Genomic DNA, 27,889 nt, shown 5'->3' with positions numbered 1-27,889 from the left:
ACATTTTGTGGACCCAAATGACATGAATTCGCATGTTGATGTTGACAGTTCCTAACTAGCACAAATGAACAGACTTTGGATAAGCACATGGCTTTGACCCGTCTGAACTCAGATATAGAGGTCATGAAAGTTGCTATGGAAGAAGTGATCCCTGCAGAGGTCAAGTTTCAGAATAACCACAGGCTTGTACCCAGCTGCTCTGGGGACCTAGGGCTTGAGCATTTAGTTATTCCAGTCCTACAAAGAGGTCTATACTTAGGTTCTCAGTGAGCTATGTGGGTAGAAATAGGTTTTCAGGTTTGTAAAATCTCAAGAAAATGTACTTCCTCTACCCCATGTCCAGAAACTACTGAAGTCTCTTCTCAAGAGTGTCAAGAATGAAGATCACATGAGCTGCAGGCAAAGGAGGAAGCTGCCACATGACCCTTGAGCTCAGCTGGAAGCTCAGGGCTTTGGGAAGGAGGGTAGCACAGAGAATTCAATACCTTTTGGGAAAGCATACTTGTGGTCTCAGACTTCTGAAACATTCTGGTTTTAGTGATAGGTAGAGGGAATAATTTGCCAATAAAAGCATGTAGGTAAGGTGGCATATATCTGTAATCCCAGCACCTGGAAAGCTGTGGCAAGAGAATCAAAAGTTTGGGACTAGAGAGTAATGGCTCAACATTAGAGAGTACTTGTTGTTCTTGCAGAAGACCCAGTTTGCTCTTCAGCACCCACATGGTGGCTCAGAACTGTCTGTCCAATTCCAGTGGATCTTGTGGCCCTCCACTGGCATGAATATGGTGCACAAACAACACATGCAGACAGAGCACCCATTCATGTGGAAAAAAGAGCCTGGGGCTAGCTTACCAAGATCCTGTTTCAAAAATCAAATAAGGAATAGTTTTACAATGAGGCAGATGGCCTGGCAGATTATTAAGGGACTAGGAGACAAAGCCATATTCTTGTTGCAGTGTGCTTTAGTCATCTGGTTTGGGCTGGCTACTCAGTAGACCCTTTAATAGTGTCAAAGAACCAGTAGTTTTAAAATAGGGATTTGATAGTTGGGAAGTGTCCGTGCAGAGCTCATAGTAGGTCTTAGACCACCAGAATAGGCCATGCGTGCAGGTGTCCTGGTGGTGACAGTGAGATGCGTGGAGCTTGGAGACAGAAGGTTCCCTTGTCATTTATGTCTTTCTCTTCCCCTCCCCCCACTGTCTTCTCTGTAGGCTCTTCAAAGAAACAAGTTTCCAGGACCCAGCCACACTGCATCTTACTCTTGGCCTCCTATTGCACGTGGCTGTGATGTGGTTGTCATTTCTCACTGTGGAAATGACCCCTTGTTGTACCTGCCACCGCTGCTTACGATTTTGCAGATGGGGGGCTGCTACAAGTCATTACCAAGTAGAAATGGAGTAAGTTGGAGATCATTTTGAAATGGATTAAATGTTTGCTTTCAAATGACACGTCTATATTTGTTTGGTAAAGAAAAGATTGTATTACTAAAATTTTCCCAAACCACTAGACTAGAAGCTGAATTATCAGCCTGACTTGTTGGCACAGGCCGATTTTCCCAGTATTTGGGACACTGAGGCAATAGGATTACAAATTTGAGGCCAGCCTGGGCTAAATAATGAATTTGAGGTCAGCCTTGGATACACATTAAGACACTGTTAGAACACGGTAAACCTGGGCTATTAGAAAGTAGCCTTTGCTTTCTCAGTGTTGTGTCTCCAAGTTCACAATAACTCTTCCTGAGGTCCATCCATGGGCCTTGCTGGGCACAAGAGTCGTGGCTTTTTAGAGTTGAATGTAGAGTCTGTAAAATGATGTTAGCATAATTCATATAATTGTCACCCCAGCGGATGAGATGGTCAGGCCATGTCTTATTACTGCATTGGTGCAAGGGAAGCTGCTGGCTTAACTGACAAGTGGTGAGTATGTGATTAGAAGTTCGGTTTCTGTTGTAATTCTCTGTGCTATGATTGATAGCACGAGATGATGTTTTAATAATCTTTGCCCATGAATAAGAAAGGAGGGAAATGGGACACAAGGACAAACTGGTGATGGATAGTAAGGCACTGTAGAGAACAGTTGTTATAAAACCTCCATCCCAGATCACAGCACAAAAGATGCAGTACAGATGCTTACTGAGTTGTGTGTGTTTTGTTGTTTGTTTTTCCTAATCCTACCATGCAGTATGATGATTTATCTTGGAAATTTACACTAGTTTTGTATGGACTTCAATGGATGCATTTACGCCCCTGAGTTAGGTTAGCAAGTAGCTGGGCCCAGCTGATGGCGGAAGTGCCATTTTGTGCTGAGGCAGACCAGAGCCTCTTTTAGGGCTGAAAGTGACATCCAGCCCTTACCCTATGTGTCCTCTGTTTTCTCCTTGTCTCCACAGACAGCCTGCTTTCAGGCCCGTGGAGAAGTTGGCACCTGTTGGGACCTTCCTAGAAGGAGGAGGAGACTAGGCTCATTGATGAAACCATTAAGTGGTGGCAGGCAGGCCACCTGGGGAGTGAGGCCAGTGGAGAGCTGAGTTCAGGAGGCAGTCTCCTGGGGAAGAGGCAGTGCCTCTCTTAAGCCATTCCTTCATTCCAGTGCTTAGGAGCAGGAGCGGAGCCAGACTTCTGGGTGCTTAGTTTCTTGCTGATACATTAGCTGTGCAGCCGTGAGGACCGACTCCGCCTCTGTGGAGCCTCAGACTCTTATCCTGTGGAATAAAACAATAATTGGCCCTACCGTGTAAGAGTATGCTAGGGTTTAAAAGACCGAGGGAGTGCATTAGCTCAGCTGAAGAACTAGTTCAGTGTTTCTAAACCCACTCTAGTGAAATGATAACTTTGCTCATCTGTATGGTGGTGATAGGAGACGGTCTGGATGTTTCACAGATGCTGTGTTTGATTCCTCACGACTATCCGAAGTCACTTGGATCTGTTTGTCTTTGCAGCCTCTTGCAGTCATCGTGTGTCCAGGGTGGAAAAAGGCTCAGTTTATTTTTGAGTTGTTGGGAGACTATAGCATGTCCTCCAGGCCTCTTCATCCTGTGTTATTAACAATTGGACTTCACAAAGACGAAGCCAAAAATATGAAGCTTCCAAGGGGATGTAAGCATCCTTTCCAAGCTTGTTGGGTTTTTTTGCAGAAGTCAGTGAGCTTCTGTGTATTTACAGGGTTGTTATTAATGTTCTCAAGGGATGGATAGTACCGGGCTTTGTATGTTTAAGTGGGCAATTATATCTTAACCAATTGGATCTAAAAAATAAAAAAAAAATAAAAAAAAAAAGAAGTCAGTGAGCTTGCCTAGGTAGCTGGGACCTCAGTTGCTAGCCATTGGTCCTGACTTGACTTCTTAGTTACCAGTGGGTGTCAGTGGTGAAGGTTCGGTCTTGACTCGGGTCTGTGAAAAGTGCATGATTTCCTTCAGTTGTCAAATCAAATGCTACTGAACATTCACTGTCAGATGCTGTGCACAGGGCTGAGGAAATCTGCCTCTTAGGCAAGCAGAGTCATGGCAGCAGGCGGGTGGTCAGATATTGCAGGCTCAGACAGGGTGGACAGGGGCTTACTTGCCTTGCTCACCCAGTAGAAAAATGAGCGCTGAGAAGGAAGTGGAATCATGGTGAAGGAAGTATTGGAGAAACCCGTAGAAAACCTAAAGATGCTCATTGTTTTTTCTGAATGTAGGTGATGTGATTGTCACAACGCCACACAGCCTTCTGAGACTTCTCACGTACCGAAGCTTGTTATTCCTTAGACTCTGCCACCTGGTTCTGGATGAAGTGCACGTACTGTTCTTCGAAGCTAACGAACAAGTGAGTAGACATACTGGGTGTCCACTGCTATTCATCATAGTATCACGAATGTTTCTGAAATGTGTCAGCTCCTCGCTGATTTAAGAGTTAAACTCTGTAGTTAATAGTGCTATACTGTTCTGTAGCATGCTTATTATTGCTTGTAACAACTTATTTTAAACCTGTGCCCTGTGCATGCTAGGGAGACACTCTCCTGCTGAGCCATACACTCTGAGTTTTTTGAAGCATTTGTTAGGAGCTGACAAGCCAACCAAGAGCAGTAGTTTTGGGAGTGATGGTAGCCCCAGGTAGGGCTCAGGCTTTGTCTCTTAGTGACTGTGGCTCCTTTGAAGTCGGAGCGCATTCCCAAGCTGGTTCTTACCTGATCTGCTTTGCATCAGTGCTTGTCTGAGCAGCGGACAGTCTGTTGTTGTCAGCATGTCTGCCCTGCAGAAACTGGGGCCTGCCTTGTATTTTGCTTTGTTTTCCATGCCAACTTGTAAACAGTGGGTTCCTATTTGCTTAGTTTCTATTTCCTTGGCTTGTTAGAAAATAATGCAAATTGATCATTGTGTCTATTCGTCCTATGTGTTGGTTGTTTTTATTTGCTGGGGTCATCTTTCTGTAAGTGAGTTTTGAAGTCTTTAACATAAGCATGCTAACCCCTTGTCACAAACATCCAGTAGAATTTTATAGTGTTTGTTGACAGTGTATTTTCTTCTTTTGAAAACGTTTTTTCATTTTTATTTTTGGAAAGTCTTTCAACACACTAAAAACATTAGAGTCCCTGAATTCTGTGTTCTAGCTAATTCTTTATTTTGAAACAAAGATTAAATTTACTAATTTTTCAGATGTTTGCCATATTAGATAACTTTAAAAAAAACGTTGAAGTGGAGGAGCGGGAGTCTGCGCCACACCAGATTGTAGCCGTGGGTGTTCACTGGAACAGACACATAGAGCATCTAGTCAGAGAGTTCATGAAGGATCCCCACGTCGTGATCACTGCCCTGGAGGAGGCTGCCCTCTACGGCAGTGTCCAGCAGGTGATGGGGAGGGACTGGTGTGCATGAGTGAATAGACACCTGAGTATTCGCACACTCTTGTGCATGTCATTTAAAAGAGAAATAGTCTTGCAAATGGTGTTTCACTTAAAGCAGCCCCTTGAATACAAACAAGTTGTATTCGTGCTGCCTGTTAGATGATAACTGTGCTTTGTCCTCAAATTTGTAAGCATAAGTTACATTTATATTTATTTCCTTTGCACTTTCTTGTTACAAGAATAATCTCTGGGAGAAGTGCAGCTGCGGAGCTTTGACAGCTCAGAAACCACTTGTTTCCGTGTTCATCGGCAGGTAGTGCATCTGTGCCTGGAGTGCGAGAAAACCTCGACTTTACTCCAAGTTCTTGACTTTGTTCCAAGTCAGGCCCAGAAGACCTTGATCTTTACCTGCTCCGTAGCAGAGACAGAGATTGTATGTAAGGTAAGCCTGTGCTCACACTGGGACATGTCCACCATTGGTGGGAGCCAGAGCAGACTCTGCTGGACAGAAATGTGCGGAGAGGGCTAGGGAGATGCAGTCTCACAGGGTAGCACAGGCTCTGGAGGCTGTGAGGCTGTGAGGCTGTGTCAGAGGAAGTGTGCAAGCTTTGTTTGGTGAAAACACGTGAGCATCAGTACTCGTAAGAAAACTAAGTCGGTCGTCTACATTGTGGACGGAAGAGTCAAACACGTTGTAAGGTTTAGCCTTTTTAATCTAATTCTATAAACATTAATGCTAAAGAGTAGAAACAAAGCCAAATACAAAATGAAAAACCCAGCACCATGTCTTTCTTTCCATCATAATAAGCTACAACATACAGCTTAAAAGGCCTTATTAAGGGTAGCACGCATATCTGATGTAGCTGTACACATGTGTATGTGTGCTCAGACGTCCATGTTATCTAAAAGGGAAATAGTTTTGCAAATAGTGTTTCACTAAAAGCAGATCTTTAGGTGAGATCTGTAGACCCTTGGGGATGGTTTATACTACTGCTGCTGATTCAGACTCGACCCTGGTGGGTACCAGTGGAACCATGGGCTGAGCTCACGTGGGCGTGGCGATGAACTGACGGCTTTGATTTCATCTTTAGGTAGTAGAAAGCAATTCAATATTTTGCTTGAAAATGCATAAAGAAATGGCTTTTAATTTAAAAAGTATTTTGGAACAGTGGAAGAAGAAGTTAAGCTCTGGCTCCCATATTGTGTTAAGTAAGTACTTTAATTTCTATTCAGACAAGACTGAGCAGTAGGGATCATCTCTCCAATTTCTCATCTTCAGATGGCTCATGGTTTTTAAGGTTTCAGAATTCAGTCTAAAATGAAAAATTAGTCTCCTTCTTAAAAGGCAAATCTAGGTACCACAGGGTTCTCAGCTTAGCAGGCAGAGTTCTTCCTGGAGTTCCAGTTTGGTTCCCCTATGTATAAAGTCTATGCTGGTCTGTGCATCTGTTTGTCCATTCATTCATACATTCATGTACACATCTGAAATGATATTAAGGTTAATCACAGAAACATAAAGGTCAGGATGTCCACAGCAAGGGAAAACTCTCTGGGCAGCCTGATTACACCAGAGGAAGGGAATTTTCAAGCTAAAAGAGAGCCCACTGTCCTCTGGAATTTTATCAGTATATTGTAGCATTTTTTTGTGGCGGGGAGAGGGAGAAAAATGGTGCTTTGCATATTTAAAGTGTGATGCAGGTTGTGGGCATAGCTTAATGGTTGAGCTTCTGCCTAGCAGGCATGAGCCCTGACTTCAGTCCTCTGCACCTCAAATAAGGAAACAAAATATCATACAGAAACATGGTACAGTGTGGGTTCTGGGCCTGTTAATCAGAGTTTATGCAGAAACACCCATTTATGGGACCTTAGAGAAACTCTTTTCTCCAGCCTTAACAGATGACTGCATACCGCTCTTGGCCATCACCGATGCCACATGCGTGGTTCACTTCAGCTTTCCTTCCTCACCAAAAGTATTTGGTGGACGCCTGTATTGCATGTCTGATCATTTTCAGAGTTTAACTGAGCAGGTTTGATCAATTTTTATAATGTTTCTTGTTTCGTGTGTGTGTGTGTGTGTGTGTGTGTGTGTGTGTGTGTCTGTGGTATGTATATGTGTGTGTGTGGTATGTATATATGTGTGTGTGTGGTATGTATGTGTGTGTGGTATGTATATGTGTGTGGTATGTATATGTGTGTGTGTGGTATGTATATGCGTGTGTGTGGTATGTATATGTGTGTGTGTGGTGTGTGTATGTATATATGTGTGTGTGTGTGTGTGTGTGTGTGTGTGTGTGTGTGTGTGTTGAAGGAGAACAGATGGTGAGGATGGCCTGCATCTTTTCTTCACGTCCAATTTTAAGGGCTCACCTGCAGAGCAGGGAGGTAAGAAAACGAAATCTGTCCTACTGCTGACGGAGAGGAATGCCAGCCATGCCGTCGGGGTCCTGCGATACTTGGAGCGAGCAGATGCCAAAATTCCATCGGAGCTGTATGAGTTTACTGCAGGGGTCCTGGAAGCCAAAGAAGATAAGAAAGCTAGAAGACCTCTCTGTCCGTATCTTAAAGCTTTTGGCTTTTGCAAGTAAGCCAGTGCTTTTTTAACTTGAGTAGTGCCGTGCTTTGAAATTCATAGGTAATAAACGTGACCCTTGATGAAACTATCATACTCTTACTCCCTGTGTCAGCCCACTCAATGCAAAAGGAGCACCCAGAGGTTCCCCCGTGGTAGAAATGACCAGCTACCTAGAGCTGTGAGCACTGGCAGGCTTGGGGTGTTTTAAGTGAGACATACAATACATGTCAGTGGAATCGGAGTCCTAGATCCATACATGTGCATACAGTACCCTGGCCGAGTCTCCCCTTACTCTCTGACCTCACAATCCCCTTCCCAGTTCGTAGCAGCCACAGCTCTACTTCCTGATGTGCTTGAGTTTCCAGTTGCCACGTGGAAGGGGACAGATAGTACTTGCTTTTCTGTGACTGGTTAGTTTTACTTATTTCCTCCATTTGCTACAAATGATAGGACCTCATTTTCCTCCGTAACTGAACATTACAGTGCTATGCTTGCACCCTATTTTCTTTTTACATTAATTTATTGATCAGTATTGATTGTGTTAGGTTGCTTTTCTGTTGGTATTATAAAATATTCTGATCAAAAGCAACTTAGAGAAGGTTTATTTCAGTTTCTATTTTTATTTTGTGGCTCTGTACTCTGTTCTGTGACTGTATCGCCATGTATGTATCCACTTTTAGGTAATGGGCCTGTGGCAGTTTGCAGTTGGTGCTGTTATGTCCTGTGCTGTTCTGAATGTCCTCATGCATGGTTTTAGGGATTAGATGTGCCCTCTTGTGGGTGACAAAGTAGAGGAGAGGTTTGTATTTTAGAGTTAATTGGTCTTCGTTGTAGATTATAGTGATGTGTCTTGAGGGTCTGGAGAGATAGCCCAGCAGGAAAGGGCACTGGCTGCTCTTCCAGAGAACTCAGGTTGGATTCTCAGCACCCCAGTGATGGCTCACAACCATCTGTAACTCCAGTTTCAGAGGACCCAGTGTTCTCTTCCGGCCTTTTTGGGCAATAGTTATTCATGTGGTACATAGACATATATGCAGGCAAAACATCCACACACATAAAATAAAAGCACAAAATTTAATAAATAAAAACATCTCAAGGAATAATCAAGAGCTCTGTTCTTTGAGCTCATCCAGGATTGATTAAAGAGTGAATTATTCTTACATTTGTACTGTTAGTGCCCTTTTCGGTCTTTAGCTGCTTAGCATTTAACTGTTTGGAGTAAAACTTTTCGGATATTAGCTGCAGGTCAGTTTCCCAGATATGTCTTAACACGTAGGATGAAGGGAGAGCCCTAGCCAGCCCGTACAGAGGACACGCACTCCGGCTATGTCCTTTCCAAGCCGTAAGCCTACACTGGGCAGGTCTGTAGCTATTCTAACTTACTCTCCAGCCACAAAGTCCCTGTTACTTGCTGTTCCTCCTGGCCACTCATGGTCCATCTCCTCTCATGGCGCCCCCTCTGTCTTCTTTCTTCTTCTCTTCCTCCTCCTCCTTCTTGCACAGGCTCTAGCCTTTTATTGACCAGTTAAACTGGGGAGCGGGGAGGATCTGCTTGTTGGGGGCAACCACATCCTGAGTAACCAGTATTTCTTAGCATTGGAAAGCAGTACTCCACACACAAGCAGCAGCAGACCAACCCACTACATTAACACTGTTTGTGTTAATGTATTTTCTTCTTGTTTTAAAATCTAGTCCTTTTTTTCCCAGAGACAAAAGGATCTGTCCTGACCGGCACCACATTAATCCAGAAATGGACATCCCAAGGAAATTATCCAATGAAACTCTACCAGTGTTTGGGCACATTAGGGTAAGTTCTAGTATATTTTGTCTACTGGTTAACAGTGTTAACAATTATTTGCATGAACACGTTTTGTTTTAATTTTTATTAGTTTTATTGAGAGTTTTATATGTGCTTTGATCATATTCATCTTGCTCCTCCACCTCCCCAGCTCCAACCACCTACCCACCTGACTTGGATGGCACGAAGCTGTCGAGTCCAGTCTGTGCAGCCCACATGTGTTTAGACGTGTGGCTTTCTACTGAGTGTGCTGGATCTGCCAGGGGCTGTGCTCTTAGAGAAAACAAAGTGTTTTTAAAGCATCAGAAAAAATTAAGCACTGTCTATTGTGTTAGCTTCTGAGGGCTGCTGTAACAAAGCACTTATTTGGTGATCCACACAAGAGCGCTGTTCTCACAATTTTACACCCAGCATGGGCAAGACTTCCGGCCTATGCAGGACAGTCTAGTCCTTGGCTCTGTTGTCTCTCCCAGCCCCTGCTGCCTTCACCTAGCCCCAGGAACCTTCCAGCTTGACATGCCTTGGTTTGGAATTATATCTCCTTTAGTCTGCTCCTTTCTTCAAGTAGGCTTCTCCTCTTCTCTCTTTTTCCCTATTAAAATTAAAAGTGCTTGTCACTGTGTGGAAGGCCCACCCATTAGTCTAAAGCTGTCCCTCCTAGAACATTTGTTTTATTCAGAAATACTACCTACTACATGCTCACATGTACTTTAAATGGTCTGCCATTTAAGGATTTCTCTGATGTAAAGCAAAATTGCATGTATCCTCATGTGGAGACACTTAATGGTATTTGCAAAGACTCCTTTTTTTTCCAAATAAAGTCATGCTTACAGTGACTTTGGGTGTTAAAATACATTTAAAATTTTTATGTATATTTGTGTTGCGTGTGTGAATCCATCTGTATGAGACACAGAAAAAAAGCCGAGGTTTGCACATAGAGGTTAAATGGACAGCTTTTGCCTTTGTTGAGGCAGGGGTGCTCTTATTTCTGTCTTGCTGGCTCCAGGCTAGCTAGCACCAGTGCTCCTGTTCACCTCCACCTTGTTCTGAGTGCACACCACCACATGTGACTTCTTAACATAGAGTTGGGCTCTCACTTGGGCCTTCAGACTTCGAGGGCAAGTGCTTTTACACACTGGGCATCTTGTTGACCCAGCCTTACTGGTCACCATATGTATGTACCTTTTGAGGGGCCACCATCCCAATCTAATGTAGTTCCATTTTTGACAGGCTCTCTCTTTAACTTCTAACTTTGCCAACTCATTTTTAAGTTTTCCTAATTCAGATTTATGTTAATATTTTCTGAGGAACAGTGCTGAAGAGTGACTCTAGAGCCCCTTGAACATGCTTCCCTTTAGTGTTGAATATGTATAAGTAATAATCCTTCCAACGATTGTTTTATCAGATAAGGTCTCTGTGTGGCTCTAGTTAGCCAGGAGCTTCTTGCTGGCCAGCATCCATAGTGGCGGGAGGTTTCATGCAGGCTGCTATGGGAGAATTGTTATCAGCAGTCCTAGTTATGGAATGTTCTTTAGTTATAAAGAAGAATAAAGTTCTGTGGAGATGTCATAGTAAGTGAATTAAGCCAATCTCAAAAAGGGAAATATATATTTCTCCTATTGATTTTATATAGTCATATAAAATTATGGGTGTATACATTAAATGAAAATACAGGCCTGGAGAGATGGTTCAGAGGTTAAAAGCACTGACTGCTCTTCCAGAGGTCCTGAGTTCAGTTCCCAGCAACCACAACCATCTGTAATGGGATCTGGTGCCCCCTTCTGGTGTGTCTGAAGCCAGCGACAGTGTACTCACATACATAAAAAATAAATATTTTTAAAAAAAGAAAGTAGAAGTGGAATTGTCTAGGGTAACAAAGAGGATAAACATGAGGTAGGAGATCAAGAAAGGGGTGGGTGGGGAATTGGGATATATGTGAGGTAATATGTTGAACATACTCACTTTTACAAAAACTTTAAAACACACAGGCAGTTTTAAAATACATTATATATTTTAATAATTTCAATTACAAAGTGAACAAAGGAGCACATCACTAAAAGTTTTTTATTATGTGTATGCATGTGAGTGCACAGGTCAGAGGTCAAAGGTCATTCTCTCTATCCCTTCTGTGGGCTCTAAAATCCAAGGATCCAACTCAGGCCAGCAGGGCTATGAGCAAGTACCTCCACCAGCTGAGCCATCTTTTTGGCACCAAATGAAGTTTTTGAAAAATGGAATTTTCGGGGTTGGGGATTTAGCTCAGTGGTAGAGTGCTTGCCTAGGAAGCGCAAGGCCCTGGGTTCGGTCCCCAGCTCCGAAAAAAAAGAACCCCCCCCCAAAAAAAAACAAAAAAAAAGAAAAATGGAATTTTCTCTAAAATATCCTGTGTTAAGTTTAAAGTGAGACATGATTATTTGTGCATATAGTTTTTCTCTTGTTTTGGTCCAGTGTTTAGCCTGCTTCCTGCTTATTCTTCTGTCTTTCATGCATACCTTGGGTTCCTAGTGTACTTGCTGATTTCTGCAGCCTCAATAGCATGGGTTTTATTTCATTGTCTTCTACATGTGTTCATTGTGTTCATTTCAGATAATACCTTTTTACATTTCAAATGCAACCAATTATTTTGGCCGTATAATTGATAAACATGTGGATCTTTATGAAACTCTCAATGCAGAAATGAATGAATATTTTAAGGATCCCAGTAATAAAACAGCTGCTGAAAAGGTGGAAAATTTGGGGTTGTATGGATTAGAAGAAAAAACACTTTTCCAGAGGTAAATTGTCTGTACTCTCTCTACAGTTGTGAAACGTGAGTAATTTATGTCAGATGCTTATCCTCACCTCTGTCTGTTATGTGAATGTGTGGACCTTGAGCCTGGTCACTTCCCAGGAAGGTGGTGTTTATACACTGCACTGAAAACTTCCTGTACAGATGTGCTTAGGACATCCTGCTAGCTCCTGAGCACAGAGTACAGTGGCCATATTACTCCAACTAGTTATTGGTCTATCACTGTGCAGCACACTCCTTGCAACTCATTGAATTTCCCTCAGATTCCTATAAAAGAGGCACTGCTTTCATTTTACAGAAAAGCTTGCAGAGCCATGGCCTGGTTGAGTAAGTTGTCTAAGGCCAGCTCAGTGGTTGGCACAGTGAGTGTCCAGCACCCCACCCATGTGCTGATTTGCACCCACCTTTCTGAATGCACATGGCCTGCACTCTTAGCCTCCTCTCAGGGCCCAGAGTCTCTCCTGGGTTAACTGTTGTTACAGTATCAGGCACAGGGTTTGTTCTGATCAGAAGTGCTGTCTGCGCTATGGTTGTGTGTGCTGTAGACAGTCTGTCGGTTAAGGTCTCCTCTGCTGTAGAGCAGTACTGCAGTGTAGCGGAATAAGGAGGCTTTCTCTTTGGATTCCCTGATGTCCCTGCTGTTCTTTAGGGTTCAGGTGTTGGAAGCGAGCCAGAAGGAAGACACCTGGGGTTTGGGGAGTGTCCTGGTGAAATTCATAGATGAAGGCAGGACCAAGCTCATCACAAGAGACCAGCTGCTGCTGCTCCCAGAGAAGTTTCACACTCTGCCCCCTCAGGCTGTGGAGTTCATTGTTTGTAGGGTTAAACCAGCTGACAGTGAAATTGAATGGAACCCAAAGGTGGGTTACTGTAGCTTCTTATGTTTTATTGACTTAGGCAGTATATTTAAAACCCAGAACATACAAAGAATTGCTACATAGTTTGAATTTCTATATGTAGAGGGATTTTTATTTTTAACATGGAGTCTCACTATGTTGCCCAGGATAATCTTGGACTCCTAGATTCAAACAGTCCTCTGGGTCATCCTTGTAAGTAGCTGGGACTATAGCTCCTAGTGTTTATTAGAGTCTTAAATTCAAACCTTTGCCTCACAATTTTAGGTCACTAAAAGCATGATTTCCTGAGGTCCTTTTCTGAGAGGAAAATGTGCCACTGTACCACACTAGAGGCACCAAGGGCTTCTGGCATTGTAGCCTTAGTCGTTAGTGTTCTGTCTTGGAATGGACTCCAACTGAAAAAGAAGACAATGAGTACCTGGGCAAATAAGGGCACAGGTTATGAACTTTCCCTGGAGAGGCCAGATGATTCTGTCAGGACTGGGGGCATGGATTGAGAGAGAGGGAGAGGGAGAGGGGGAGAGAGAGAGAGAGAGAGAGACAGACAGACAGACAGACAGACAGACAGAGAAACAGGTGGGGTGGGGGGTAGGGATGCATACCAGAACAAGTCACAAAGATACAGGAGATGACAAGAATGTTGTCAGTCAGTTAGGGTGCCACCAGCAGAGAAAAATGCCTGTTCCATGCAATGTAACACTGAGTCCATGGCAGTCTAAGACAGGTTTGGGGCTGATGGACAGTCCCACTTATTGCCAAAGCGATGATGAGTTCTGTTTATGATAATGCATCTGATTCTGGAAAGTTAAGTGTATGCTGGTTAATGGGAGATGAGATCAGCCATTATGATGCAAGTTGAAAACTGGTTGTGTTTTAAACAAGACTAAAAACTACTGAGGCAGTGAGTCAGTGTAGATTTAGATGCAACTGTGATGTTCTAAGTTTAGTCAACGTTAGCTTTTTCCACCTGGAAATCTTCCTCATTCATTCTAATAAGAACTGACTGACCATGCTGAGTTCTGCACCCATCAGGAAGAAGGACATAGTTCTTGTCCTTTGTGAAACCTTTGGTCTGTAAAGATGGCTTGACCAAGAGTCTTCACTGAAGGAAGTCTGTAGAAATGGGAGGTTCTAGTTAGGGTTACAATTGCTGTGATGAAACACCATGACCAAAAGCAAGTTCTGGAAGAAAGGATTTATTTGACTCAACTTTCACACTGTAGTCCATCACTGAAGGGAGTAGAGCAGGAGCCTGGAGGCAGAGGCCATGGAGGAATGCTGTTTGCTGGCTTGCTTCCCCTGGCTTGCTCAGCCTGCTTTCTTATAGAACCCAGGACCAGGCCCAGGGATGGCCCCTCCCACCATGGGGCTGAGCCTCCCTCATCAGTCCTAATTTATCAATCTGAATTTTAAAAATGCCATATGGCCAGATCTCAATGGAGGCATTTTCTCAATTTCCTTTCAGATAACTTGTCTTGTGTCAAACTGATATAAAACTAGACAGCACATGGGACAAGCTCTCCTCTCCTGTGAGTTGTTCCCAATTCACTAACTGTTCCAGAGGGCATTGAAACCATCTCATAACAAGGGCCAACTCTCTCCTGTCCTGCTTTATAGGGATTCAAATAGCGTGAGAAATAACTCAGTCAGGTCTTGTCTGATGTGGCCCTTCCTGAGAGGAAAGTGGTAACATGCTGAAGGCTGATAGAGGTACAGCACTACAGGTCCAAAGGCACTGACCACCTCCTATTGTCTGTCAGAGCTCACATGAGGGCTTGGGCAGGTCCTGTCCCATGGCACACCTGCTCTGTTAAACTCTGCTTCACCTCTGATAAGAAAGGAGGCTGACCTCCCTGAGCTGTTATGAGAAGCAGGTGCAATATGTAGGATGCTATGTACCATATGTACCATACGGTACCGTATGTCATGTGTAAGGTAAGATGCTTGCCTAAAACCTCAGTTGAATAACAAAGGAGCCTTTTTTTTTCAGGTTACTAGATACATTCATCATAAAATTATTGGGAAAATGCATGAGGCCAAGGTGGTATTCGCTTTGGGAAATACCCTTTGGATTGATCCAATGGTAAGTGTCTGGGTTTTCTTTAAAAGAACTCTGCTTGGGTGGCCCCCAGGATGATGCAGAGGATTCCAATTTGTTGTTAGGAATGGGGGTTCATTTAAGGTGCTGTCATAGGGGAGATGTTTCTCATGTTATTTGGGTCATGGGTTTGGTATGGATTTTGTTTTTGTCTGGTGAGATATTTTTTTCGTGGCAACAGTGCATGTGGGCCTTGTGTGTACTACACATCTGTACCATAACTTAAGTTTATGAACCTTTCCTTACCACATGTGGCATTCTCCAATATTTACAGTGGCGCTTCATTTTACCCTTTGAATTATAAGTCGCAGATCATTACATGGGTTTCTGAGCCTGCTGCCCCACCCTATTTGAGAAGTCACAGGTCAGAGTCTGTGGCTGGAGTGATTGCCTTCCCTAGTTCCTAAAGCCCTGGGGCATACAGGGCAACCACGAGTGAGGAGTCCAGCCCTTGGCACTTAGAGCTGTTCCTATGTTCACCGCTTCTTCCCTGTTGCTTCAGTGTACATTTGTTGAGCCCCCACTATGTGCTAAGGCCATACTGTACCCTTGAGTCCCACATGTGGGGTAAAAAGATCCTATGTTGCCAAAGTGGAAAAGAAAGTGTGGTCCAGTGGCATGTGGCTCGGAGGCCGGTATGTCTTTGCCAACACTTTCTGTTTGCACCTCATGACTTCTTCACAGCTCTGCTGCGTCAGACAAACCTTACTTATTCTGATTACTTAAAATATTATAAGAAATTCAGTTCCCATCTGTTGAAAATAAATTTCATAAGGTTGGGAAAGCTCTACCACATTAAAGCGGGGAGGTCTAGAGTAGTGTTGTCAGAGTTAGGATTATAGTTGTTCTGTGTAGAACATGGTTTTGTGGGGTTTTGTTTTTTTAATAACAATCAGAATAAGAAGCAAAAATGAAGGGCTGGAGGGTGTCCCAGTGGTGAAGGGGACCGAGGCTCTTCTGGAGGGTTGTATTCCCACCACCTAAATGGTAGCTCACAGCAGTCTCATGCTCTCTTCTGCCTCTGTGTGTACCAGGCACATATATGATGCACAAACATACATGTAAGCAAAGCATCCATACACATAAAAATAAATGTTTCTAAGGAGGGAACAAAAACGAAAAACCTACTTGAGAACATGTTTCCACAGCTGTACAGTGACTGCCAGTGTCTGCTGACACACTGAAGGGGAGCAGCACCCAGCTTGTCTTCCCAGAGCAATCCCCGCTCACTCTGAGTGAAGGTAGATTCTTCTGTGTATCCCTCAGTTGGAATGTCCGTTCAGCAGGCCAGCCTGTCCCCATCTCTGTCCTCCCACAGATGGGAGCCACCTGACCTGTGTCCACACCTTTCTACACAGGAATCCCACTGTCGTGGCTTTTTATACAAGTCTTCCTTAAATTGCATAACTTGAAATGCTTTGGTTGGAGAAAACACATGTAGAGAAAAGGGTGTAGAACACAGGACTTGGAGCCTTGGCATGATGAGTTCTTTCAAGGCACATGAGAAATCTGAGCCTTGTCAAGGAGGCCAAAGCAAAGGAAGAAGGAAGAAAGCACAAAGGGTTTGTGTCCGGTTGCCTCACGGCCTCTGAGATTGCTGTCCACTGAGGTATCCCCGCAGTTCTGCCCCGAAGCATGGGGTGGGCCTTGAGAGGATTCTGCCATCAGCTCAGTGTTAAATATCCAGCTGCTACAGGAAGTCCTTGCGTACTGAGACACGTATCCAAGCATCTAGGAAAACGAGGCTGTGAGCGTGCTCATGACCCAGCCAAGACCCAGAATGTGACTCTTACAAATGTCACCTTTTTCTCCCCCTTTTGTTGAAGGTGCATGTTACAAAACTTTCAAATTTAAAAACTTCTGTCATTGATTATAATGTTCGAGCTGAAATTTTGTCCATGGGAATGGGTATTGATAATTCAGAACATGTAGAACAACTGAAAAAACTACACAAAGAAGCTAAGCTGCCAGCCTTTGTGGACCTTCCAAGCCAGACTTCGTAAGTGCATTTCTGTCTTCCTTTGGAAAAGCTCTTTGGTTTTACAAAACACAACAAGGGTTAAGTTCGAGGAATCTCCATGTTTTAACACACAGCTTTGAGAGCTTTCAGAGCTCAGGGTTGTCCTACACGCAACTTACTCTCTAGTGTTGCCGGAGTGACAGAAGCAAGCCCCAGGCATATCATTTTAAGTGTTTCTTTTACAGAAAGGACTTTTGTTGACATCTTGTTTGCAGGTAACGCAGTGTGCGGTTTGATGGTTCACTCACTCGGGTATACTCAAAGTATACTGGGGACACCAGGGAAGACAGAGATGGGGCTCCCAGGCTGTGCAGTTCGTTTGAGTGGAAAACACATATGCTTTTCTGCTCCATTTTTGGCTACATGACCACACACTGAGCATACAGTTCACTTATAGTGTGTATGGAGCTGTCGTCTAAGTATGCACTCTTCGTGTCCCTTCTGAGCACGTCCCCCAGCTCATCTTGTCTGCTGCTGGTGAAGGAGGCTCCCACCTACCCTCCTTGCACATCTGCTGCTGTGCTTCCCAGTGGCTTCTGGAGTGGAAGTGAGCTGTGCTCCCTGACTGCCGTTCAGCTTTTCTTCATGAGTGTACATTGCAGGAAGTGAGGGGTCTCATCACGAGGCTTTCACACATGCACATGGTGCTTGTTGACCATGTCTCCATTGCCTCTGTTGCTTCTGCCCCTGTTTCTCACCCTTCTCCTTCCCCCCAGGTACTCTGACATCTTTCTTAAAAATCTAGATTCAAAAAAAAAAAAATCTAGATTCCATATGTGAAAGTAAAGGTGTGCAGTGTTTGTCTGGGTCTGGCTTACTTTACTTAATACAGTTATTTCCAGTTCTATTTTCCGGTAAGTGGCATGATTCCCAGTTTTACAGATGAGAAAAAACCCACTCTGTGTATTCTCCATATCTTCTGTGTCCTATTGATAGGCAGCCGTTGGTTGCATGGTTTGGCTGCTGTTCAAGTGTCACACAGATGCAGCCACTGACCAGTTCTCATATTGGCTATCACCAGCCTAAATGCCCTTGTGGACTTGCTAGATGCCTCAAGGAGAGGGTGCTGCCACCAAGCCTCATGACCTTAATTTGATCCACAGAACTCATATAGAAGGAGAAAATCAACTCCTGAAAGTTGTCCTCTGATCTCCACATGTGTGCTAGAGATGCCAGTGGTCCCCACAACATATAGAATTTAATAGATGTAAATATTCCCAATAGAGCACCTGTTTTGATATGGACCCATTTTTACTTTTTAACTTTTTGATTTTATGTGAATTTCACATCATGCACCCCAATCCCACTCATCTCCCCATCCCATTGTGTCTGCCCTCTGTCCTTGCAACATCTCAAAAACAAAATAAAAATAAAAACGCAAAACATAAAAAAGAAATGTCATCATGGAAGCTGGTGTGTCACGGTATGTCCCACAGTACACCCTTTGGTCCACGCATCTTCACTTGCACATGTTCACTGCAGTGAGTCACTGGTCTGCCTTCTGCTGCACCATCAATACTGGACCCTCACTGGAGCTCCTCTCAGCGATGCAGCTGACGAAGGGCAGGGCCATCTTTCCCCTCACTCATGACCCAGGCCAGCTTTCAGGGGTTAAAGATGGAGCAATCTTAAAAACAGTGAAGTGCTCGGAGAAGTATTAATCCCACTGTTGAAGACTAAGACCACTACTATAAATTTGAAACAAACTTTAATTAAATACTGGCCAGGATGATGGACTTTGGCTAGATCCATTCTGAGATTTTCTGAAAATGGAGGTGAATTGCATTTTGCAGAAACTTATAAAGGTATACCCATAAGGCAAAGTGTTTCCTATCCAGTCTGTTGTAGAAGTTCTTAATCACAATCTGGGGTTTTACCCCACCTTTGACCATTTAGTTCCCAGATAAAAGATAAAAGATACACCCAACCTTCATTCTTTACAACACGCCTTAAACAGCACTAGAGCTGGCAGACGTCTGTCCTCTATGCTATTAGAATCCACTTTCCTATCCATAACTTCGAGTTATTGCTTGTTCTGTTTCATTTTACTTGCCAGGAGGAATGTGCAAGTCAGTGCTATGGGGGTGAGGGAGGAGCTGGCTGGAGAGAGAGCTCCACAGTTAAAAGTGCCTGCTGTTCTTACGTAGGACCTAAGTTCAGTTCTGAGCACCTGTGACCTGACTTCCATAGTGACTGCACATTTTAGATGCTGACCGTAGGATCTACATCCTCCCCTGATTTGTGGTCTTTTTTTTTTAAACTAATTGTCATTCTGACAGGGTAAAATGGACCCTCAAAGCAGTTTTAATTGGCCACTTGTGTTTCTTCTTTTGAGGACTGTCTAGTCAGTTTATCAATTCATTTATTGACCAGATAATTTTACTGTTTGTGTTTAAATTTTGCAATACTTTATACGTCCTGTCTGATATGTAGTTGGCAACAACCTTTCTCCATTTCTGTAGTCTTTCTTTCTTTTTTTTTTTAACAGACTTAATTCATTTATTTTTCTTGTATAAAAACCCTTATGTGGTAGCCACAGCTGGAGCCTGGGTCCTCTGAACAGAGACTCTGGTGTGGGTTTTCACAAGATGGTCAGTGAATTCCTGATAAGGAGGCTTGGTGAACACAGTCTCTTTCCAGAGGTCAGGGGTCAGGTAGCTGTAGGTCTTGGAGATGGCATCAAAGGTGGCCTTGGCAAAGTTGTCCAGGGTGGCAGTGCAGCCCCTGGCTGAAGTGTAGCAGTCATCTATACCGGCCATCATCAGTAGCTTCTTGGGCACAGGAGCAGAGACAATGCCAGTGCCTCTGGGGGCAGGGATGAGATGAACCAGCACAGAGCCACAGCGGCCTGTCACCTTGCATGGCACAGTGTGGGGCTTGCCAATCTTGTTCCCCCAGTAGCCTCTCTGCACTGGGACGATCGATCGAAAGCTTGGCCAGGATGATGGCCCCTCGAATGGCAGTGGCTACCTCCTTGGAGCACTTAACACCAAGACCAACGTGGCCATTGTAGTCCCCAATAGCGACAAAGGCCTTGAACCTGGTCCGCTGGCCAGCCCGAATCTGCTTCTGCACTGGCATGATTTTCAGAACTTCATCCTTTAGAGATGCACCCAGGAAAAAGTCAATAATCTCAGACTCCTTAATGGGCAGGGAGAACAGGTAGATCTCCTCCAAGGACTTGATCTTCATGTCCTTAACCAGGCGGCCCAGCTTGGTGACGGGGATCCACTCCTTGTCTTCAGCTTTACCTGCACGAGCCCCGCGGCCTCAACCGCGGCCACGGCCTCGGCCACGACCCGACCGCGGCCCCTAAGGCCACTGCCGCTGCCGAATCCTCCGAGGAAGCCGCCTCGGCCTCCTAATCCTGGGCCCCCGGGTCCTCCGGGCCCTCCCGCTGCACCGGCGTCATCCGCCATTTGGTGTTTTCCCGAAGAAGAAGAAGCTTCTGTAGTCTTTCTATTCACTCTAGTGATTGTGTCCTTTGCTGTACCGTGATTCAATGTCATAATCTCCTTTGTCAATTCTTGGAATAATTCGCTGTGCTCTGGAGCCCTGGCCATGGTGTGAGGACCCACTTGACTCCGGGTTCACTGTCATGCTTCCGCTGTGACTTTGGAAGGTTATTAAATTACAGGTGAATGGAGAGGTGGCCAAAGAGTCTGGCAAAGATAAAATAGTTTATAATGTGAAATGATTTTAGCTTTTTGTTAAAGCAAATTAAATATTTGTGGAATAATGAGGATACTAGTGGTTTTCCTCATACTTCAAGGAAACAAATGTTCCTATTACTAGAAGGTATTACTTAGCAGTGAAGATGCCATTACTGTTGGGATTGAATCCTAACCCTGGGCAGAGCTGTGCACAGCCAAGGTCAGGGCAGAGAGAGATGCAGAGCCTTTGAGGTATAGGATGAAGTCTGGAAAGAGACTCCTATTACATAGATAGCACTTAGATTTCCAAGTTTGGGAGATTCTGATAGAGGGTGGGAGGAGAAAGCCTTTGAGAAGAATTCAGGAGCCAGGCAAGTCTAGGACATTTGAGTCACAGTAGATGGAGCATGAGTGGGCAGGTTTGGTATCTCTGCCTGTGTAATTGGTTTAGAAGGGAAAGCAGCATGTGGGAATGAGATGAGATGGGTGGGCAGTGGGAATGACCCCTGGGGGGGGAGGAGGTGGAGGAGGAGGAAGAGGAAGTGGTGGTGATGGTGATGGTGGTGGTGGTTCTGGCAGATGAGGGGTCACAGGATTGAGGGGCTGACAGGGATGGGGATTCTAAGATGCAGTAACAGAAAAAGTTGATGCTGTGGGAAAGAAGAGATGTTTGAGTGGGGGAAGCCCATTAGAGAAAAGGCCCAGAGTTTGCTCTGGGACCTGGTAAGTTTTAAGGTCACTGAAAGGACAAGCTGTATTGAGGATGAGGAAACAGCTAAGAGAAAGGCCTGGCCTGGCCTGGCCTGGTGGAGTGAGGTTGAAGATGGCATATAAGGAGGAAGGGGCAGACCATGGTGGATGGACGTGCTCATATCCAGGGAGGTGAGTGCTTTGGCAGAGGCAGTGATGGAGGCCCTCTGCCAGTTCCCGGACTGTGGGCTAGATTGATATAAACAGATCGGAAGCCTCCAGAGACTTTAAAGATGTCTGTATGTGTCACGCAGGTGTCAGCTCAAGTTCTCTGTAAAAGCCCGTGCACGGTGAACTGCATTGCCATCCATTATCGTGGGAACTAGGGAGCAGGGCTGCAAGGAAGTGGTGTCCTGGTACCAACCGTTTTTTTTCAAACTACATAACTGCTGTGCTGGTTGTCTTTGTCAGTTTGACACAAATCTAGACATATCTGGAAGAGAGAGCCTGGATTAAGAAAATGCTTCCATAAAATAGGCTGTAGACAAGCCTGTAGGGCATTTTCTTAGAGATTGATGGGGAGGGAGGACCAGTTCTCTGTGGGTGTTGGCACTCCTGAGCTGGTCCTCGGTTGTAGAAGAAAACAAGCTGAAAACCCAAGCGAAGCAAGCCAGTGAGCAGCACCTCTCTATGGCCTCTGCATTGACTCTTGCTTCCAGGTTCCTGCCCTGCCTGAGTTCCTGGCCTGGCCCCCTTCACTGATGGGCTGTGATGTGGAACTGTCAACTGAAATAACCTTTCCCTCTCCAATTGCTCTTGGTGGTGGTGGTCTAGCACAGCAATAGAAACCCTGACTAAGAACTGATTGTCTACTTAAAGAGCCAAAAGATTAGTGATACATATTTTTTTTTGAGATAATGTCTATACACAGTCCTGGCTGTCCTAGAACTTACTGTATAGAGTAGGCTGTTTTGAACTCAAGACATCTGCTTGCCTCTGCCTTCCAAGAGTTGGAATTAATGGTGTGTGCCATCACTCCAGGCTGCAGTGTATGTGTGTGTGTCCATGCGCGTTCGCATGTAATTTTTTTTAAAGAGGTGGTCACATAAAAGAGGTAATCTCTAATTAACTAATAGGCAAAAGTGAAAGAGCACTGCACTGGATTTAGTAGATTTCTGTGCATAAAGATATAAATGGTTTTTTTTTTCAAGCCACTTTTTTTTTTTTGGTTCTTTTTTTTTTTTTTCGGAGCTGGGGACCGAACCCAGGGCCTGCGCTTCCTAGGCAAGCCCTCTACCACTGAGCTAAATCCCCAACCCCTTCAAGCCACATTTTACTCTTACCTCTAGACCTTCCTGCCTCACTGACCTCAGAACTGGAGAGCCATCTCCCTGCCCCTACCCCACTAATACTTATTTTTTATGAAACCAATATTTCTAGAAGTTGACCCAAACTAGTAATAATAGACTCTGGGAAAGACTCGCAAGGAGACAGGTGGGGAGGACAAGAAACTGACCCGGTGCCTGGGCTCTTCTCTCTTTTGTGAGTGGGGAAGCTGCATGTGTTCCTCTCCCCAGTTCAGGGAGCTTGAAGGGAAGGCCAGCTGAGCCAATGAGAGAGCGCCTTTCTCTGATCAGGTGCACCTCTACTCCCTACCCGCTACCCCATCTCTCTCCCCTCCCGCTGTGCTTGGTTGCAGCAAGAGCACACTAAGCAAAGCCTACACTCTCACTGTCTGTAGCCCACACAGACTCCAGGTAGGTCTGACTGCAGGATGACAAGCACCTGAGTTGTTTAATGTCTGTACCCTCTTTTGCCAGAGTCCTCAAGTCCATTTAACCTCTGCCTCTTATGTTTAGGATACCCACAACAGTAGAAGGCACCATGTGTTTGCAGGGCACTCAGCGAGGAGACAGAGGTACAGAAAGAGGAGCTGGTTCCCAGGTGGACCCAGACAACCAAAAGCCTGGTTAGTACCTGTATTTAAAGGAAGCCTAACCTCAAGTTGTGACTTTCCCATATTTAGACTTCCCCTTCTACTGAGGTATTGAACACAGCACAGCCCACACCGACAACACTGAGCTGTGTGCTGGCTACCAGGGACTTTTCCTCAGTGTGGCTGTCTCTGTGGGAAGGGTTTAACCAGTGAAGGGAACATCCACACTTAAATCTACTGGCCAGAAGTGTGCAGAACCTCCCCAGTGAGCCAGCTCTTCCTCCTCCTTCCGCTGAGTCAGAAGCATGTCATACACTGCAGCGCCTTCCAGTCTGTAGCACTGCAGCCAGTGATGTTAGGTTATATTCTGCAATCTGAATTACTGGCGCTTAGTTTGTGCCAAGGGTTTATTGAGAACACTAAGGTTGTTTCTCAGTAGATGCTAGTGTGATTAAAACTGTTTACCATTTTCTTTTGCATCGCTGTGAATCACACCTAGAGCCTTGTCTTATGTTCTGATGTCTGCCTGTTCTGGAAGCCTGCAGGCTAAGGGCAGAGGAAGCCTGGCTGCCTGCACACCACACAGCAGTGCAGCACGGCTGCCCCCAGAGCAGCTGCACTTTCCTGCCGAGTTCCATTCGACAGTTTATTGTAGTTTACATTATTGTGCCAGTTTCCTAAATGGTGTGCATTTCAGCTTCTTCTAACTATTATTCACTACTAGATACCTGAGTTTTAATGAAATTTGTTTTCTTCCTGTTTGTATTTTTTTTTTTTTTTTTTTGGTTCTTTTTTTCGGAGCTGGGGACCGAACCCAGGGCCTTGCGCTTCCTAGGCAAGCGCTCTACCACTGAGCTAAATCCCCAACCCCTCCTGTTTGTATTTTGAGACAGAATCTCTCTACTAAATCTCTGGGTGTCCTGGAACTCACTGTATAAACCTGGCTGGCCTCCAGTTCACAAAATAGCCTGCCTCTGCCTCTTCAGCACTGGAATTAAAGATGTACACCGCGATAGCCAGCCAAGACTATACTCTTACCATAATTCTGTGTCTGTGTGTGCGCGCGCGCGCGTGTGTGCGTGTGTGTGTGTGTGTGTGTGTGTGTGTGTGTGTGTGTGTGTGTGGTATTTAAATAATCTGGAAATTTTAACATTGATTTTGCGTAGGAGTTTTATCTGAAGACATTGGCCATGAGACCATTAGCAAAGCTACACAGCCACATGTGAGAAGGTATGTGCTTCTGCTGCTGGGCACCTCTCCCAGCCTGTGGCTGCTGCTGGGCACCTCTCCCCCAGCCTGTGGCTGCTGCTGGGCAGCTTCCCCCCAACCTCCACCTGCGGCTGCATGCTCATAAGTACAAAACCCTTTTCTTTCCTTCTAGCTTTCACCCACAAATAAAGTGGTTCCAAAAGGATGACCACATCATCTTAAAGATAAAAATAAGGAATGTCAAAGACTATAAGTGTAAATTCTTTACAGATAGAGTCATTTTCAGGTAGGTTTGTGTGTATCTGATAAAGTAAAATTGAAATCACATACAACATTTTAGATGACTGACTATTTTTACTGAAAACCTAGTGCCTGGGTAGGAGACAAGTTTTACTTGGCTGATATGGAACTGCAAGGTGACATAAGGAAAGATGACTGCAAATGCATAATTAAGGATGATGAGCCTCTAATCACACTTGCAAAAGAGAAACGGGCATGCTGGTGTGGCCTCCTCAAGCAGAGGGTGAGTTGGTGTGTTTGTGGCTGGCTGTTGCTGACCATGAGCACCATGCACTTACACACCTGCGTCCACTCTTGTGTTGCACAGAATCCTAATGTGGCTTTTGACTTTGACCACTGGGAGGAGTGTGAAGAGGACAGCCCTTTCTCCAAGGGTGAGATGGGCTTCTCGGGTGAGGGCAGGGCGGTGCGGGGAGATTGGGTAGACACAAGCTGTGTTCAGGGAGTCTACCTTTGTGGAAATAGGCTACTAACAAAAGTCCCTAAACACTAGGGTTGACCTTGGTGCTAAATGTTCTAATATGAGTGCGTACTGACCCTTGTAATGAGCATGCGTCTTCAACTATTTAAGTGCAGGATGGAACCCATAGCTGTATATATGATAGGAAAGCACTATACCATTGAGCTACACCATCAGTTCCGTAATACACCTTCTAAACCCTTTTACGATATCCTTCCTTAGAACTATTTGGTTAAATAATTTGCAAGAAAACCAGAGCTAGACCCATGGGACATTTGCTACACTAACCAAAACAATGGTCCTGGGTAATTAGCCTGTACTAAACTGTTTTCAATAATACCAACTCTTCTAGTCGTAAGTTCTAAAACCCTGTCCTGCAAAGCGGCAGCACTGGCTGAAAGCAGCAGCTCCTCTTCAGACATGACTGACGGGAGTGAGAGCGAATGAGGCCGTGCATGGACCAACGCCAGCGAGAAGACAGACAACTGCACACACAGTCACGGCCAACCCTTTTCACCTGGAGAGTGACTTGTCACTGTCATTGTGTGGCACTGCCATGGATGATGATGAGAAATTCTTAATTGATTTAAAGTGGGTAGACAAGCCAAGTGATAGGTTATGATGAGATTGTCAAAGGAGAGTCCACAATCAGGGACACAGAAAGTTAGGGACATTTTTAATTCTAGCCCTCAGGAGATTGAGGCAGGAGGATTACAAGTTTGAGGGCAGCCAGGACTATATAGGGAGGTTCTGTTTCCAAAAATGTGTTTTCCATCAAAGGTCCTGTGTAACCCAAGTGTATGCAGTGTGTCCTCTCACTGACTCTCTTAGCTCATCCTGACTACTGATCGTAGAGACGGAGAGCAAACCCTAACACTAGGTAGTAGATTGATCTTGTAAGGAGTTAGTCTACTCAATTGCCGTGTAGACCCGTGTGTGGCACTGCTCAAAACTTGTCTCTCACGCAGAAACTGGAGAGTCTGTCTTACACTTTTACACCCAGCCGGACTTGCCAGCCCCTTTCACCACAGGACCTAAATGCCCAACTGCGCCATACAAAAACTCCCTAAATTTTCCTGGCTTTGACAGCTACTAAGAGATACAAATTGACTTCTTTTCCCCAAAGGCAAGATAGATTTGCCTCAGCTCAGTGGAACCCTGGGCAGAACTTTCTTTCAGAAATGCTTATAGGACTTACTAACCTTCAGACTCCCCGGATGTGGTGAGTCCTGAGAACACTAATGGCAAATCTGAATGAATGCAGCTGTAACACCCCGGTTTGGGGACAGGGTGTGTGGTTATCGTTTAAATGTCACTGACACAGTTGGGAAGGTGAGTGTGGGAACTTCACAACCCAGTGTCTTAGCATCTCCGCATCAGTGTCCCTCAAGTGAGAAGGGACATGGATGGAGCCGCACTGTTGAGGGACGGACTCCCCTAAGCATATCCTATGCTCTCCATATCAGAAAGTACCGATATTCAGAGATGCGCCCATGCCTGTCATTCCAGCATATGAGAGGTGGAGACAGGAGGACCAAGAAGTGTCAGGCCAGCCTGGGCTACATAAGAACTAGTGTCAAAACCTGAAGAAAAAAGAAAAAGAAACAGAGATGTCAAGAGTTCTGTAACCCCAAGAGTTAGCCGTTGCACAGGCGAGGAGGCAACGTCTCCTGGCTTTCTGTGCCAGAGGGCTGGGCCCACACTGGTTCTTGGTTTTCTTATCTGTAAAATAAGACCTGAGCACATTCAGCCCACGAGAGTCCAGGGTGTTGTGGGGTGGGCACCTGGCTTTCACAGTGACTGTGAGGGGGTCAGACCTGTGCCAGGAGTCAGAGACTGCCTAGCCTGGGCCGCTACCAGGAAGACATCCTTTTTGCTGCTATGACTCTTGGGTTGGTAGTCCCATATCAGAGGGCCATAATGCAAAGTGGTTCTTGACAAAGCAGAAAGCATGGTGTCTTGCTGGAACATTTCAACTGTGAGACTGGTCCATTTGTACAGATGCAGGTCCACCCAGGTGGTGGAGGGCTGTGGTGACACTGAACACTGAGTTGAGTGCAAGTGGCAGACTGTCTCAGAAGACCCAGCGAAATGGGACACAGCTCTGTTTACATCATTTTTTTTCAGGTGGTCAGATTTTCCAATACTTAACCCTCTGAGCAAAATCTTGTAGCACATGGGAGGCTATGCTGACAGTCAGCTATTGCCTTCTGTATTATACTAAACTCTACTGATTGAGGTACACTTCTGAAATATGACATGGAAATACTTGAAGAGTTAGTGCTCTAGAATTGCTCCCATATGATATGAGCATCTTTGTGGTGGATTATCAATAAAGCTCCAGTGTAATGTTGGTCACAGGTTTTTGTTCTGCATCGAATGCAAAGGAACATTCACACTTCTAGAAAGTAAAATGCCAGCAAAGGCAGTGAGTTGGTTGTGCGTGATGCTGACCCCAGCGGAGTTGCCTTGAACAGTTGCAGGGGCCACAGACCAGCTGTGCACAACACAGGGTAAAAACTGGGAGTGGCGGCACTGTGCGGAGGAAGAGCAGCAGGAAAGCAAGTTTAAACCTGCCAGTGAACTGTGAGCAGCAGCTTTATGTGTGTGTGGTCTTGGTTGGGTTTAGGGATTGCCTGTTATGTTGTCTGCCTTGCCTGTGCTAGGCAAGTGCTAAGCCTTAGCTA

At 44.9% G+C, this 27,889-nt stretch overlaps 1 protein-coding gene and 1 pseudogene across 2 annotated transcripts in view; one reads left to right on the top strand and one right to left on the bottom strand.

Moving 5' to 3' along the window:
- Positions 1–27,560, top strand: part of Tdrd12 (tudor domain containing 12) — a 72,430-nt gene extending 44,870 nt beyond the window's left edge. Inside the window, exons 14-33 of one of the 2 annotated variants that reach the window (XM_087591902.1) lie at positions 85–159; positions 1,212–1,397; positions 2,939–3,095; positions 3,676–3,803; positions 4,634–4,825; positions 5,135–5,263; positions 5,913–6,030; positions 6,709–6,848; positions 7,182–7,402; positions 9,101–9,200; positions 11,778–11,965; positions 12,629–12,839; positions 14,827–14,919; positions 16,761–16,933; positions 23,157–23,266; positions 24,400–24,463; positions 24,615–24,728; positions 24,812–24,965; positions 25,050–25,116; positions 25,555–27,549. In XM_087591902.1, coding sequence (XP_087448028.1) covers positions 85–159; positions 1,212–1,397; positions 2,939–3,095; positions 3,676–3,803; positions 4,634–4,825; positions 5,135–5,263; positions 5,913–6,030; positions 6,709–6,848; positions 7,182–7,402; positions 9,101–9,200; positions 11,778–11,965; positions 12,629–12,839; positions 14,827–14,919; positions 16,761–16,933; positions 23,157–23,266; positions 24,400–24,463; positions 24,615–24,728; positions 24,812–24,965; positions 25,050–25,116; positions 25,555–25,649 — 2,715 coding nt within the window. In that variant the 3' untranslated portion in view covers positions 25,650–27,549. 2 annotated transcript variants of the gene reach the window in all.
- LOC108349436 (40S ribosomal protein S2 pseudogene) lies at positions 19,422–20,400 on the bottom strand (annotated as a pseudogene).
- Positions 27,561–27,889: the final 329 nt, after the last annotated feature.

This window comes from Rattus norvegicus, chromosome 1, assembly GCF_021556685.1.
Source record: "Rattus norvegicus strain SHRSP/BbbUtx chromosome 1, alternate assembly SHRSP_T2T, whole genome shotgun sequence".
Classification (NCBI taxonomy): Eukaryota; Metazoa; Chordata; class Mammalia; order Rodentia; family Muridae; genus Rattus; species Rattus norvegicus.
This window is presented reverse-complemented; position numbering and strand designations above follow the sequence as displayed.